This window comes from Lolium perenne, chromosome 3 (assembly GCF_019359855.2).
Source record: "Lolium perenne isolate Kyuss_39 chromosome 3, Kyuss_2.0, whole genome shotgun sequence".
Classification (NCBI taxonomy): domain Eukaryota; kingdom Viridiplantae; phylum Streptophyta; class Magnoliopsida; order Poales; family Poaceae; genus Lolium; species Lolium perenne.
Window position 1 is genome coordinate 219,818,527 of NC_067246.2, and position 15,579 is coordinate 219,834,105.

At 43.7% G+C, this 15,579-nt stretch overlaps 1 protein-coding gene across 2 annotated transcripts; it reads right to left on the bottom strand.

Moving 5' to 3' along the window:
- Positions 1–179: 179 nt before the first annotated feature.
- LOC127343409 (uncharacterized) lies at positions 180–4,716 on the bottom strand. Of its 2 annotated transcripts, none has more exons than XM_051369540.2 (8): positions 4,173–4,716; positions 4,041–4,081; positions 3,801–3,960; positions 3,661–3,714; positions 2,919–3,081; positions 1,671–1,884; positions 1,449–1,600; positions 180–514 (listed from the first exon to the last, which is right to left on the bottom strand). In XM_051369540.2, the coding sequence occupies exons 1-7, from the start codon at positions 4,481–4,483 to the stop codon at positions 1,449–1,451; spliced, it is 1,095 nt and encodes a 364-aa protein (XP_051225500.1). In that variant the 5' UTR covers positions 4,484–4,716; the 3' UTR covers positions 180–514. The 2 variants fall into 2 exon arrangements, with proteins under 2 accessions (XP_051225500.1, XP_051225499.1); XM_051369539.1 differs by having other exon boundaries at positions 180–538; positions 4,173–4,713.
- Positions 4,717–15,579: the final 10,863 nt, after the last annotated feature.

Here is a 15,579-nt window from a genome sequence, read left to right on the forward strand (position 1 = left end):
GCCAGAAACTTGTAGACATGACACCAATAGAGTCCAGATGTTGACACTTGCAATCACCACATTGGATTATTATTTTTTTTGGCAAAAAGAACACTGCAAAGATGCCCATCACCTGTTTTTACAGTGCTGCTATGGGTTATTTCTAGTAAAGTATATTGCCCAAAATCCTACATGTGACATATAGTCCCAAACTAGCATGAAAAAGATACTAATATTCCGTTATCACACATACAGAGATTACATTGCATTCCACCAAACAAATGTTTTCTCAATCAAAAACACAAAATAAGATGTGCAAGACTGAGGGAGTACAATTCATAAGGTCACAACTCACAAGCAGTTAGACTCCTCCAACTGTGGATTCCAAAACCATCCTGAGGGAGTTACTGGACACCACTAATGTTTCTTAAAAAAAAATACATTACTACAGTTTGTCCAATCTTCAGAGCACAAATGTAGCACAAGATCCCTCCTTCAAGCTTCGGTAATCTGGCTTTATCCTTAACTTTTATCTCTGCACGATCCACCAGATCCAGCACTAAAAAGGTAAGAACAGCAGTTAAGCCTCTAACTTCCAATCACACATATTAAAATAAGAAATAACTAATGAATTTTCTCGCCTCATAATCACATGCCACAACATTATTAAATAAATAGTTTGTACTTTCTATTGACTTCAACTAACTGATCCGTGTGTTATCAGATTATCCATACTTTTATAAAGGATTGGAAGGTGCATTTTCAAGATATATAGTATATGCTTTTCATGTCCCTTGCTTGCGAACTTCTTTAGTAGGGCAGGTAGCTTTGGAGTCCCCATTTTTGACGTTTACCGTTGTCCCCAGACTTCACTAAACTTTCACCTGGGTGTGTTCTTTCAAACACCTGTTATCAATTAATATGATCTAATGATTGATATAAAATTAAAATTAATCTGATGGCTAATATTTTAAAGATGATATGGCTGCATTAGACTTGACTTCAGAGTAATAAAGCATTTGGTATGCAAAATATGAGAAATACATACTGTTACAGCTGTAGCTAACAAATTCACGAGGTGACTAACAAATTCAGCAAGGTGACGATAAAATGGCCAAGCATGATTGCAAACAACAGGTGCTGGTACGCTGCTAACCAAGCCCACTAAGGTTGTTTGTCACACTGATCAACAATCACCCACCTCCACCCATCCCTATGACCCAAATTTTGTTGTTTCACTCTATTAGAGAACAGTCCCGCAACACCTTAGATATTGATATTGATCCAAACACATTAACTCTGCAAGTTGCCCTACCATCAATACCACCTGATATTGCATCGCCCAAAATGAGAAGAACAAGTCCCACCGCACATAAACATTGGCTTTCTCAAAACTTAGTTGAAGAAGCAACATTTAATTGCAAAATGAACTATATGACTACGTAGCACATTTGTTTTCAAACTCTTACCTAATCCTCATGGTAATATGACACACCAACAAAATGGCCTGCCTTACAGCCTGATCCCTCAGGGTGCTTGATTTTATCGGTACAAGCATAGCAGTGATGTATATCCCGATCTTTACTTGTGTGAGGCCCCCGATCAAGATCACGACGTCCAACTGTAAAATAATTGATGAGATATCTAAGAAATTTTCAACTGAGCTAACTAGAAGCTCTCAGTACACTTACCAGTTTGTTTCTTCTCATCAAGAAAATGGAAAGACCTGAGAGCCATTGCATTGAGTCGCAGTCCAACATGTTCCAACTCAGCAAAAACAAGCACTTTAGGACCATTTTTCTTTGGACCATTACTAGCATTGGCATAGAAGTTCACATGGGCATGAAAGTAATCTCCTTCAAAAAATATAGCTCCATCAACTGCCTCAACCAGCGAGTACTTAACCTGACCATTATAACAAATGAAAACAAGCTCAACAACACTACGAGCAGTTTTCAGGATATAAAATTGACAAAAATAAGGAAAGAATTTTAGAAAACATTGGCTAATGCATTAAGCTTATCGTTAACATTCACGCCCTCTCTGAAATGAAACACAGTTGAAAACGACAGGATAGTCCTTGTTACAACTTCTTGTTAGGTTTTAACTATAATCCTTTAGACAAACCCAAGTTAACTCTGTTCTAGTTAAACTATTTTTTTCTTGACTGAAATGGGGTAACTTTCCCATTTTTTACCTAAGGAAAATGCAAGCCTAAAGGTGGAAAACCCATAAAAACAAAGATCTAGAACTATCTTTATAAGTGTCAGAGAAGGGTACCAATGTGTTTCATATTGCTTTTCTTTGATTTAGACCAAATGGACCATCCCGTGTTTATTTGATGAAAAAGGCGAGACACGGCTTAATCAATGAGTGTTGTTTTCAAATACATTTTCTGGCAAGGTGTTCAGTTCACCTTTGACGATACCGATTGCATCACAAATAGGATCAAGAATGGTTTCATTTCAACTAAAACAGTACTTATGATATATCTAAAGCTAAGACCAAACTAATTATAGTTTAAAATCATGCTAACAGATTCGGTTCCCCAATTGCTCTTCAGGGGAACATTGGCTTCACCAAGGTAGAATTGTCATGTTACTAAGCCCACGTGCTAAGTTATCATTGGTTTTTTTTGTTCAGTCAGCTTATGTGTGCCATTACGTTGTTAGCTTAGATCTGGGAAGATGGTTTCTCTAAACAATGATTTTATTTGTAGCATCACATTGTAGTCATATAATTTTTCTATCGTATTTCATTTTGATATCATAAAATGAACTTTACCTTCACATGGCCTCTGCGAGACATAGTAACATGATTCTGGGGAAGTTACTTGAGTCGCACAAAAGGTTTTATCGGAGTTACCCGTCAACAAGCATTCTGACAGCCTTAACTGAAGAAATCACACTCTTGTAGGAAAGAACATTAAAATGATTTACCTTATTGTTTTTGTTTTTGTTGTAACGTTTCAGAGCCAACTCAGCGAATCGCCTTGTCTGCTTTCGGTAAAGCTCTTTATTCTTTGCTTGATCGAAATTCGCTGGCTCATGCCAGTTCTCGACCACAGCATCCATGAAGTTATCTACCAGTGCATTATATTCCCTATTTGGATAACTGGTTCAGTACAAAATATAATATGATGGAGAAGAAAAGGAAGATTGCTACCATTCAGACAATAATTGTTAGCTAGTAAAGTATAACAACAGACAAGTAAAACTAATGCAATGTGTACCACACAAAAAAAAAGTCAGATTATTTTGATTGCAGTAGAAAACGTACATCTGCAACAGACATCCACATTATTTATGTCACACCAACTAGGTAATACATTTGATTTGTATCTATTATAAAATATATCTGCATCCATTATTCCATTTGGAGCAAAGAGGTGATTCCCAAGGATATAATATAATTGGGAGCAGATGGACAGGTGCTATTGATACCGTTGTGCTCATATATACTCCCTCCGTTCAAAAATAAGTGTCTCAACTTTTTTTTAGATTCGGAAGTATGTACAACTAAAATGTGTCTAGACACATATACATCAGAATCTAGATATAACTAAGACACTTAATTTTTGAACAGAGGTTGTATAACCTATAGTGTGCGTGCCTAGAAAATGATCTGTATCGCTAAATGAAGCATGTACACAGATCTGATACAAAATTCTATAGTTTATACCTGTCGGTGATCCCGGAACCATCATTGTTGTTTTCATAATGCTTGTAGCAATGGCTGCACCAAGAAACACAAGAAACTTCAAACACAGAGACAAACAAATAGAAAGAGATTAGAGTCCAATAACACAAGTAGATAATCACATTGGACTGTCAGGCCAGTCAGTAGGACTCTTGCTGCCATCATGCAGGAGAGGGGTATCAACCGAAGCTGGAGACATCCCTGAGGGCGAGTGGCGGAGGGGACTGAGGCTTCTCGCCCCATGGTCATGACGATCACGCACACTAGATGAGTGGAGCCTCTCTAGACATAAGAATGGCAGTTAAGTTAACTTGAGTTCAGGCCATGCTCGATCATCCCAATAAAATGTGAAATTAGCTCACCTGCGCTGTACCATTCAGTGTCTAGGTACCTGCACCTGTGCCTAGCAGCAAATAAATGATTTTATAAAACACTAGTATGTATGACCAAGCAAACAAAGGTACAACTGCCGAGACATCCTCATCCACACCTACCTGCTGCTCGAGGAGTCCTCATGTCCGGATCCCAACCGAGACTGCTTGGCCCGGTTGGGAGACGAGTGGAGGCGAGGGCTGCGGCTGCTCTCACCCCTAGAACGCTGGTGGTGGTCAGGGTAACGATCTCTGTGCGGTGACCGACGGTGATACGGCAAGGGATGTGGGGAGGCGGAGCGTCGCCGGCGCCGACTCACGCTGGATCGGACCGGCGATGGGAAATCAGGCGGCGAGAATTGGGCAGGGCTTTCGATGTGGTGAGAGGGCGGGGGGCAGTTATGGTCCACGCCATATCCTCCTGGTCGTCGCATAGGAAGCTTGCGCGGAGGTCTCGTGGGTGCGCGGAGAAGGGCGGCGCTCGGCGGCAGCCGAGGGAGGATGAACGGCGGTCGAGCGGCGCCTCGCGGAAGTGCCTGTGATTAGGGCAATTGGCAACGTACACCATTGTCTAGGTTTTGGATTTCAGGGAAGGTGATTGATTCCCTTTAATTTTGGTTTGGTTTGGTTTGAAGCAAGAAGGAGGGGAATTGTCCGAGACCGAGAGGAAATCCACTAGCAGTAGGATTTCTCCTTAGCAAGCAAAAAAGAATACGGAGTACTTAAATTTGGAAGTATGTAGTTACTGCAAAAATGGCAAATTTTAAATATACAGTCTGAAAAAACCCCCTCTTCCAACTTTTCTGTACCTTAGTGGTCGGTACACCATGTTGTAAGTTGTAACGCAAGCCCGGAATAAGTAATATACATGTTTAAAATATTTCCATTAGGTTTTCTCGTGCTGTCCTCAATCCCTCAATCTCCTCAGTTTTTACTACTGGTATATTGATAATTACCCATAGTACTATAAAAAACTTAAAAATAATACTCCATCCGTCACAAATTGTAAGGCATCTAAGGACCTATGAAAATGACAAGAGAAGCATTGGCTGTTCTTGAAATACCCAAAATGCATGCAAAGGTTTTGCCAAGACATGGATGGCGACCACCAGATGACGGATGGATTAAAATCAATACTGATGCTGGTATATCCTTTGATGCTATGAGGGGGGGAGGGGGGGGGGGGGGGGGGGGCGCCGGAGGAGTGGTTCGCTCACCTTCTGGGTTTATTGGAGCTTGGAGCAAACCTTTACCAGGAGTGACTGATCCACTTATAGCTGAAGCAATGGCGCTACGTGAAGGAGTAGTCTTTGTCCAACTTCGAGGGTTTTCGCGAGTGGTGTTTGAAGTTGATTGCTTGGAGGTAGTACATTTCTGGGACTCGCGCGCTGTTCCGCGCTCAGTAGTAGCGCCGATTCTTTTGGACATTGAAGGGCTAGCTTTAAATTTTATTTCCTTTGTTATTCAACATGTAAACCGGACAGCCAACACTTCGGCTCACCTGTCCGCCAAACAAGCTTGCACGCGGGATGATACCGAATGTTGGATGGACTTAGTTCCTAGTTTCCTCACAATCAGCATTCAGGCTGAGAGTGCAGGAGGTTCTGATGAATAAAAGCCCTTAAAGTTCCCGCAAAAAAAAGGACTGGTTAAAAGTCAAACTTTACTAACTTTGACCAAATATTTAGAAAATATATTTACATCTATAATATTGAATGGACATATTAAGAAAATATATTTTATGATGAATCTATTCATGTTGATTCAGTACTGTAAATATTTATATTTTTGTGTATAAACTTGATCAAACTTTAAATTTTTTTTGACTTTTGACTAATCCTTAGACGCCTTACATTTTGGAACGAAGGGAGTATAGGTTTTTAGACCACCTACCGACGACTATAGACATTAGCGTAAGCTAAAGATGCACGCCGTTCTCGCCCTGGAGCCGGCCAAATATTATTGTAGTAGACAAATAGAAAATGACCATACTAAGTCCCCAAATACCAGCGCAGTAGAGCAACAATCATAAAACCTCCAATATCACATGAACAGCTTGGCAAGCCACCTCCAATAATGTCACACGAATAGCCCATGATCCAAACGTATCCCTAGTTTCCTTTTTGACAGGGCATCCTTGGAGTTTTCAAAATGCAGGGATAGGAAAAAAAGGCACAATTAAGATGTCACGTGCTGAATGGAGTAGAAATAGATGGAGTGGAAATACATTGAACTTTTGATGATCCACCAGACTTTATTGTGTGTTTGTTATTATCAAATGTAACTATCATTTCAAAGGAATGAAGCCATTTTAATGTGTTCAAAATCATGGTTAGAAAGAAACGATACACATATTTGCTCAGTTTAGTAAGAGAAACAAGTAGAAAACCTAAACAACAGTAAGTCAATCTAGACACTAGTAACATTAAACACACCCCGCAGACGGGCGGGCACTCGAGCGTCGCCTTCGCTGCTACCAAAGTGCACACCAAAACCGTCGCATCAACCTAATCTTCCATGGGTAAATTCAGCAACCTCGTCGACACCGGAGAGGGACGACAAGTCCAAAAGACGAGGACCAAAAGGGCTCATCGCATGTGGAGGGTACTCATGATGCCCACCGCCACCGGAAACACCTCCACGATCCACGATCCACGAGTCCATCATACCGTATCCACCCCAAAGTTGATGTCCCCAAGAGGAAAGGCGTGCGTCAAGCATAGCTAATATAGCCGCCAGTCCGATCTGGGAAACCAAATCTAGGATTTCCCTAGCATATTTGGGAGAGGACAACAACGTCAACGCCTCAAACAAGAGAACAACGCCAGTAGGTGCCACCATCGTCAACTTGACCAGCATAGGGCGGCAGCCTCAATCAACAACTTTGCGGCCCTCACGGTCCAAATCAGACCCGCACAACAAATCAGACCTCCGTTTCAAGGAATAAGGCGTCCTCGTTTTAAGAGCTTTTTGTTTGACCAAAAATTACTTTAAATAGATAAAGATTATTTGTATGAAATTAGTATCACTGAAAATGTTTTTCAATACGAATCCAACGATACTATATACATATAATATAATCAAGATCTTTTTGCTCAATTTTTATGGTCAAAGTTTGTTTTAAAATACGCGTGCGTCTTATTCCTTGAAACGGAGGCAGCACTTTCTCGATAACCACATTGCTTGAGGCACCCCTAGTCTCTCGTTGTTCGAGTACAACAATAATATGCACAGAGCTGTATACTCACGTTGAAGTAAGGTTGTTTCGTTGGGCTTATTTGTGGCTTTTGGATTTTGGTTTATAAGTCACAAAAGCATCTAAACTGGATATTGTTGCATGATAAGATAAACCAAAAGTCAAAACCAAAAAAAACCTATTTAGATGTTTTTTGAATTATAAGCCAAAAAAAAGGCCTAACCAAACACTTCCTTAATTAAAGTGAAGTCATACCGATATGCATCTGCTATCACATGTTGATGCATCCCCATACTTAGAGCACACTCCAACAGGCCCGCTATATCGCGGCGCGCTAAACCTCTGATTCTGCGTGCGGTAAACAGCTAGCGCGCGCTGGGCCGGTTTTTCCCCGCCGGACGCGGCAAAATGCAGCGCGTGCGCGGGCGGAATAAATGGTCCTCCGCCGGGCGCGACAAAATACAGCGCGCGTGGACGCGGAAAACAGTTTTCTAGACTATTTTGCATTCACAAAGATCAAATAATCACACATAATTCATGAAACAAATGATGTACCATAATTTAAATGGACACAAAATGCAACATACATCACATAGTTCAAGAACGACACACAAAATGACGTAGTTCAACAATGACACACGACATATGGTTCAAATAGACAAGGAGGAGGAGGCTGCGGCCGGCGGGTGGCGGGCGCCTTCGCTTTCTTCGGCGGCGCGACGGAGGCGGCACCGATGTGCGGCCGTTTGGTCGACGACGCCTTCCCCCTCCTCGGCGCGGGCCGCGCGTTGCCGGCGCCTGCGCGGCTGCCATCTGCGTGGCGGCTGCGCGCTGCGTGCGACGCCACCGCGGCGGGCGAAGAGCGCCCGCGCAGCAGCCGTTGCATTGCCACTGTTGGCGCCGCCACTAGGGTTTAGGGGCGGCGCGGCGGAAGTGGTGGCGGCGGCGGAGGGTGGGACGGAGTAGGGAGGGGTCGGTGGGTTGCCGGAGGGGTCGTCCATCGTCGGGAATTCGCCGGCGGCGCGTGAAGACAACGGATTGGACGCGGAAGAGGAAGTTTCAGCGCGGAGGTTTTTTCGCGCTTGGACGAGCGATGCCGCGCGCTGTAGCCGACGCGGAAGATATGCCGCTCCGGTTTGTGCAAAACGCCGCGCGCTCTAAAGTTTTTACAGCGCCGCGCCGTTTACCGCGCCTGCTGGAGCGCCTGAATCCCTTCCGCGCGCGGTATACCGGCCGTTTTTTTGCAGCGCGGCCGATATAGCGCGCCTGTTGGAGATGCTCTTATCATCACATGAGTTGGTACCTCTAGTCCTCTACTAGAGAGTTTTGAATTTCGTTTGAGAGAAAATTTCTAGACCCACCAAAATCTCCGAAGCTTCACAAATCTCTGGGATTTCAAAATTTGTTTTAGAATTTTCTGTCTAATTCTTGTCAAATTTAAATGAAATTTTGGCTAAATTTGAATTTCATTTATTTCTTCTGATTCTTTTTTTAGTTCAGAAATTTTGAGATAAACATTTTTTTACAACCTACGGAAAGCTGGAATATATTTCAAAACGTACAGATAATTCATAGATTCTGTTGAAAATTTGAACCAAGTCTAGCACACAATACAAGAGCAAGGTAGAATCAGGCACATAGACAGCATCCCATCAAGGCATCAACGAGGAAGGATCGGTACTGCTAGATGACATGGGACATGTGCGATAGCGGATAGATATGCCGGTAGATCCATTGACGGATGCTTCCCCCCGGCCAAACTCGTCGGTCAAAGGAGTTATCCTCGTGACCTGGTCTCCGGTGCCCATCACGGCAGGATATGACGCCAAATCTCCTGTTTGCTGCCCCTGTTCGTCTGATCAAAAGCAAACAACGGAGGATTCAGGATACGGCCGGAGCCCCTCTCTCACTCTCTTTCCCCAACGATTCCTATCCAACCCGCAGGAGGAAACAATTGTTGCGGATGCAGCTGGCTCGGCGCCTTTGGATTCGCGCATCCGGTGTGGGCGGCCTCTCGTGGGGAGCGCCCTGTGGCCGCTCTTCTGAGATTCAGATTTCCCGGCGGTGCCAACGGACGTGAAATCAATTATTTTTTCTCAAGGACGAATGTGAAAACTTTTTTTAAGGGATGTACCGTGGAGAGTGGCTAAACAGAGGCGAGCTACCATTACATGTAAGCTTTTATTTTCAAACATTCAAAAATTATATTTCAAAATATGAAAAATATTCGTAGAGATAGACAATGATATATACTATACAAACCGTAAAATTCCAATACAAACTACTTTGTGTTCTAGGCTACACAAAAAAAGAAAAATCTGACAAATTTTATAGTGTACCTCTATAATTTTGTCTCAGATTTTTCAAAACTTCAAAATACAAATTATGATTGTTTGAAAATAAATGACTACATGTAGCTCGGACTTTGTTTTGAGTTTCCGATGCCTCGGGGCCTTTATTTAACTGAGTTACATCATTGATAACGAAATGCAAAATAGAACTAGTAGGATCACCCTCCCAACTATTACACAACTGAGCCATAAGCATATCCGGCAGTAAAAAACCCACCATATTTAGGGCTAGGGCTTCAAAAGACCACCACTTTTTTTTTTGCAAGACCTACTCATCCACACTCTAATTTCTTTAAAAAATACTTCTCGCTCAGTTTAGATGAGCTAACGGTGTTTCTGACCCCACTCGACTCCACCATCCCCACCTTCATGAGCTCCGGCAACCGATGTAACACCCCAAAGTTCAATGAAAAGAAAGTTAGAGAATTCCAGAGAACAAAATTTCAAACCAACAAAAACTTTTCTTTTGCATATAGTACCATGCATAGGACTTGTGCATTTGAGTGATATGCCATGATGATTGTATTACTTGTATTTGCTATGCTCTAAAAACCTTAGAGTGATCATGTGAAGATCACCAACCAAATAAATCAAAGAGGAAGAAAATCCAATAAAAGGCAAAACCCTAAAAACCCTCACATATGCCCTATGGCATTTTTATAAAACTTGACCCTAGACCTATTTGGTCTTCACTATTAGTTGAATAATGTTATTAAGCACTTATTACAACTTTTGGAATCAAGGGTTCACAATTCAAATGAATTTCAAACACTTTTCCCACTCACATGTGATGATGGCCAAATCTGCCAATTTTAGTCTGATCACCACTTTGAGCCCCTGCAATTCAATTTTCTCAAATCCATTCTTGCTAACTCCTTGCACCATTTCAAAGTCAACATCAAGGTGAACAACTTTGATGAAGACCACCCTGCCAAATTCATCCTTGATCACTAGCTATGCTCATCCAAAGTGGCAACTTTATAACAAGTTCAACAATCTCCACTTAGCCATTGTGGCCAAATTTTGAAATCTAATTTTTCCACCACCACCTCAATTCATCTCTGGTCAATTACAACTTATCTCAACACTCACTTTTCAAAAACTTTCACCTTTTGAATTATTTCCAATTTGGATAATTTGGTATTTTCCAAATTTGAACACTATTCACACACTATTGCAAATAGTGATCTACTCAAACAAACCTACCCCAACTTGCACCAAATGGTTCCCCTGCCCCCTCTAACCCTAAATGAAACATAGTGGAGCTAAGGAGGAGGAGCTAGCTTGCATGGCATGGCCATGCCGGCCATGGCATCACCATGCCGAGCCTCCCCTCTCCCCCTTGCTCGCCAACCCTGGCCACCATGTCCTTGCCCTCCACCTCACTCTACTGGACCACCTAGCACCGGCCATTGTCGAGGAGGAGCCCTGCATCGTGCCAGACCAGCCCGCGTCCATGGCGCCCTGGACGCCGCTCGCGTCGAGCGCGTGCACACCACGGGCACGCACTGGACACGCGCCGCGCCACGACCTCAAGCACCCCCTGGACCCCCTGCGAGCACGTTGAGCATCTGCGTGACACCGCGACGCCGCTAGACATGCCCCCGACCCCGACCCGTACTCGCCGTCGCCGGAGAAGAGAACCCTGGTCCGCCGCGGACGCGACGGACACGGAAGCAATGCGACCTAACCCAGCCTCCCCCGACCGCGCTGTCGCCGCCAAACGCATCGCCTGGACGAGTAGAACCCGACAGCACCCTCGCCTAGCCCAACCACTCGCCGGAATCGCCGCGAGCCTGTCGACTTCGCCGCAGCCCCCCACGGTCACTCGCTCGCTTATAAAAGGAGGGCTCCGTTCGTCGAATTGAGCACACCAGCACACTCCCCTCTTCTCACTCGACCGCCTGAGCCACTCCACCGTCGACATTCCCCGCCGTAGCCACCCAATCGCCACCTCACTGCCGCCGGACGCCGCGGAAGATCGCCGTCGATTGAAGCCGATCCAGGAGACGCCGCCGGTGCCGGGAGCTTCGCCGTCGTCCACATCTACATCACGCTGCTGCCAGCCACCGCGGGAGCCCTGGTTAGCTCTCCCACCCCCTAGGCTCGCCGCCAGAACCTCTGCTTCTCGCCGGAGAAGACGACGACCGTGCGCCGTTGGATCGCCTTCTAATCCAACGCGCCACGTCGCTCGTACCGTTTCGGGTTTTAAACGCCGCTGACATGCGGGACCCTCTGTCAGGCAGCCCGCGCGGCACTGGACCGTGGCTGGGCTGGCACAGGGCTGTTTAAACCATTTCGGCCCACGTTGGTTTCCCGCCGGCCTGTTTAATTCAAATTTGATTTAAACATTTTCCAAACAATCCAATACTGCCCAAACTTTGAAATTAAATAGTTTCAATTTGGCTAAACCAAATTTAGTGAATTTGATATTTTTGGAAAGCCACTGAAATTCTCTCCAACATGCCACTGGCCTCTGGGTCAAATTCTTTGTAGAATTAATGTGACAAAAATAACAAGCCAGGGACTTTTCCCTATTCAAACAATTCTTAAAAATCAACCAAAATAGATATTAAGTTAATTCCAACTCTAATAGCACACATTTGACTTACACTAATTGTTTATGCAATAAAATGGTGTGGTCACTTTGTATGATCATGCCATGGTTTAGTGAATGGATATTTTGACTAGCTTAACTAGTTGATATGGTCCAAAACTATTAAAGTTAAATTGTGTGAAGTCTTATACTTCATTTAAACTTGTCTCACATGAATTCATGGGATGTTTGGACCCCTGGTTCCAAACTCTCTTATATGAATTTCTTGAGATTTAAATCAAATGTAGTGTTATTTAAATAGTATGAGGTGATCCACCTCATTTAAATCATTCTACCAAATGATGATGATGATGAACATTTGATTTAGGTCAATATGAGTTCATCCATGATTGTTGGAGAAATTAAATCTTAAGAAGATTTCAATGAGAGGAAATTATTTCTCAAGAACCCTATGGAAACTATCATCTACATATAGAATACAAATTCTTTTTTTTTAAAATCCCACAACCAATGCACCTTAGTTTATTTATGTGGTGTGCATAGAGTAGTTTGAGTGTTTAATTGTGATGTGTGGAATAGCCATTGAATTAGTGAGTAACTATACTCATATTCAATTTTAGACGGTAGCACTTAGAGTACGCCGAAGAGGAAGGTTGCTACCAGGAGGAGGAGGAGGAACAGTTTGAGAACTACCAAGGCAAGCTAAATTACTATGCAAGCTAATATTCTTGCTAAGTGCAAAGCCCCTTGGGGCAAGGCACCATGTTTCTTATCTTTTCTTATGTGAACCCATCCCAAGTTTTCACTTGTTTCCTAAATGATTTACTTTTATAGTTAACTTTGGTCAAAGTACAAGTTGGTTATTAGGGTAGTGAGTTAGTCTCTTCCAAGCAAAGCAAGATAGCACCCCTCATGAATTAGAGCTAGTGCTAATCAACTAAACTTGACTACTCTAGATGGGAACCTTGTGATTTTTGAAAGGATTTTGAAACCTTGGAATGAAGATGCATTCCATTGAATGATTTTTGAAGGTGAATATGACCAAGAGAAGATGGTGATTTTTGATAAAACATGATGTTGGTTTGAATGCGATACCTTTCCAATTATTAAGTACCCCCACAATACCTGATTATGGGTAGGGCTTAACTGGAAGTTTATGCGTCTTAGTATGGGTTCCCTCTAAACAAGCGTCATCGGGGTTATGCCGAAAGCTGCCTCTACCACAAAAGAAACGATACGATATGATGCGAAATGAGGTGAATGTCCGGCCCAAGCCTGTGCGGTTCAGTGGTATTGTCTTCACTGGGAGGCCAAGCTCATCGGGAGAGGTGCTCATACTAGGATTCGTAAGTGAAAGGTTATGGTTGATGATCCGCGTCTGTGTTACGATTATTCGGGAAATCCCGACGGATGAAATCAAATGTTGTGGCACAAGTGTGCAACCTCTGCAGTGTAAACCTATTCGAATAGCCGCGTCCACGGTTACGGACGGTTGGAAAGGCCATACAGTTTCCGATGTCATATCTTTGAAAAAGATGTTGAAAGGTGAAGGTGAAATGACTTGGGGTGGATTGAATTGAAATCACCACTTGAATGGTGGGAATGACACTAATGTTCCCACTTGAGTTAGTTAGCACTTGAGTAAGCATTTTCTCAAAACTTTGTGAAATAAAACTAGCTTTATGCAAATAAACTAGAGCTTAGCAAACCATACTAGAATGTCTAGCACTTACTTTAGTATTGGTTTGCGAGTACTCAACGTACTCACGGCTTTGTCCCTGGCTATTCAAATGGCGGAGTATGAAGAGGAACAAGGAGATGACCAGCAGGGACGCCTACGACAACTAAGCGCCTTCCAACGTCAAGCGTTGGCTTTGTGGACTAGAGAGTCCGTGTATCTTACGCTTCCGCTATGTTGAACTATGAACTTGTGTTTGTTCGTTGATCAATAGATCAACTATTCGTGTAATATGGATCATGTGATTCAAATTTGTAAGACTTATGGTTTGTAATGAATGATGACTGTGATACTTAACTATTATGCCTCGCAACAACAATATTCCTGGGATTGCGATGTATGACATAATAGGCATTCGGACTTAAAAATCCGGGTGTTGACAAGTTGGTATCAGAGCCATTGTTTGACCTTAGAAGACCTTAGTTAGAATGGGCGTTCTGAAAAATTTAACTTTGAAATCAAATGAAAGAACTTATTTGTGAAAAGTTACTACACTCTTGCCTTTGAGACTTTGCCAAAATTTGATGAATCTTGTTCTATCTTATTTGAATCAACTTAAAACTTTGCCACACTTTGCACTCTCTAACTTACTCATCCAATTCTCTTTCAGATGGAGCCGAATGAACCCCTCAACACCAAGTTTTATCAGCTTGGAAACGGAGGAAGCTTGATCTTCGAGCATGACCTCGACTCCTGTCGGATCACCTTGGCCGCCCACACCCCGAGTTTCACGGGATTCGGGTGGACGACCAGCCGGGAGGAGCTGCGGTGGATTATCACCGCCGACTTGAGGGGCAAGCTGGAGCCTCCCACCTCGGAGAGGATCCTTTTCTCTTTCGGGAAAGCAAGCGGCTCGACGGGCTTGCACGTGCTCTTAAGGAAGCACATGCTCGTCTGTGCGGACAGAATGCGGAAGCACTTCGTGATGAACGCTATGCGCATATCGCGAGGCGTAACTCTGACGGACGACCCATGGATGTGCCACTCAAACCCCGATTGAGGCACCATGTGGATCACACGGACTTCATGCTCTACCGGACTCGAGAGGGACCTCGACGCCTCTCGCGCTTACGCGCGAACCAGGACCCATGCTCACATCATCGAGCAGGGTGAGGCGATCAAGCTACTCAACAACGACCGCAGGAACCTTCGCCAGCAGCGTGCCAAGAAGGACGCTACGATTCGCCGCCTTCGCGACCGGATCGCGTCCCTTGAGGCCACTGTCAAGGCCCAGGAGGATCAGATTCTTCAGCTGGAGGATGACGATGGAGGCATCGACATTCAGGGAGGAGACGCCTTTCTGAGCGATGACGACGACTTTGAGGAGGACGAGAACACCGAGGAGGAGGACTACGAGTTCCTGGAGGCAGGACTTGACGACTACGTCCCGATTGACATAGATGATGAGGAGTAGTTGCACTAGTTTCACTTATAGTAGGTGTGAGTTGTATCCCGTCCTTTGTATCGTAGCATGAGAATGGTTCTTAAAACCATTGGAGTATGTGTGTAGTTTGTACTATGTGTTGCATGAATGAATGAATGTTATGTTTGTCATGAAAAGATTACAAGTTTTCAAATGTTTTTCAAACTTAACCAAAATGAACCATAGAATGTTCCCTCTTATCTCGTGATCTTCTATATCTTCAGATGGCCCCTCCGAATCGCACCAACGACGCGATGATGCAACT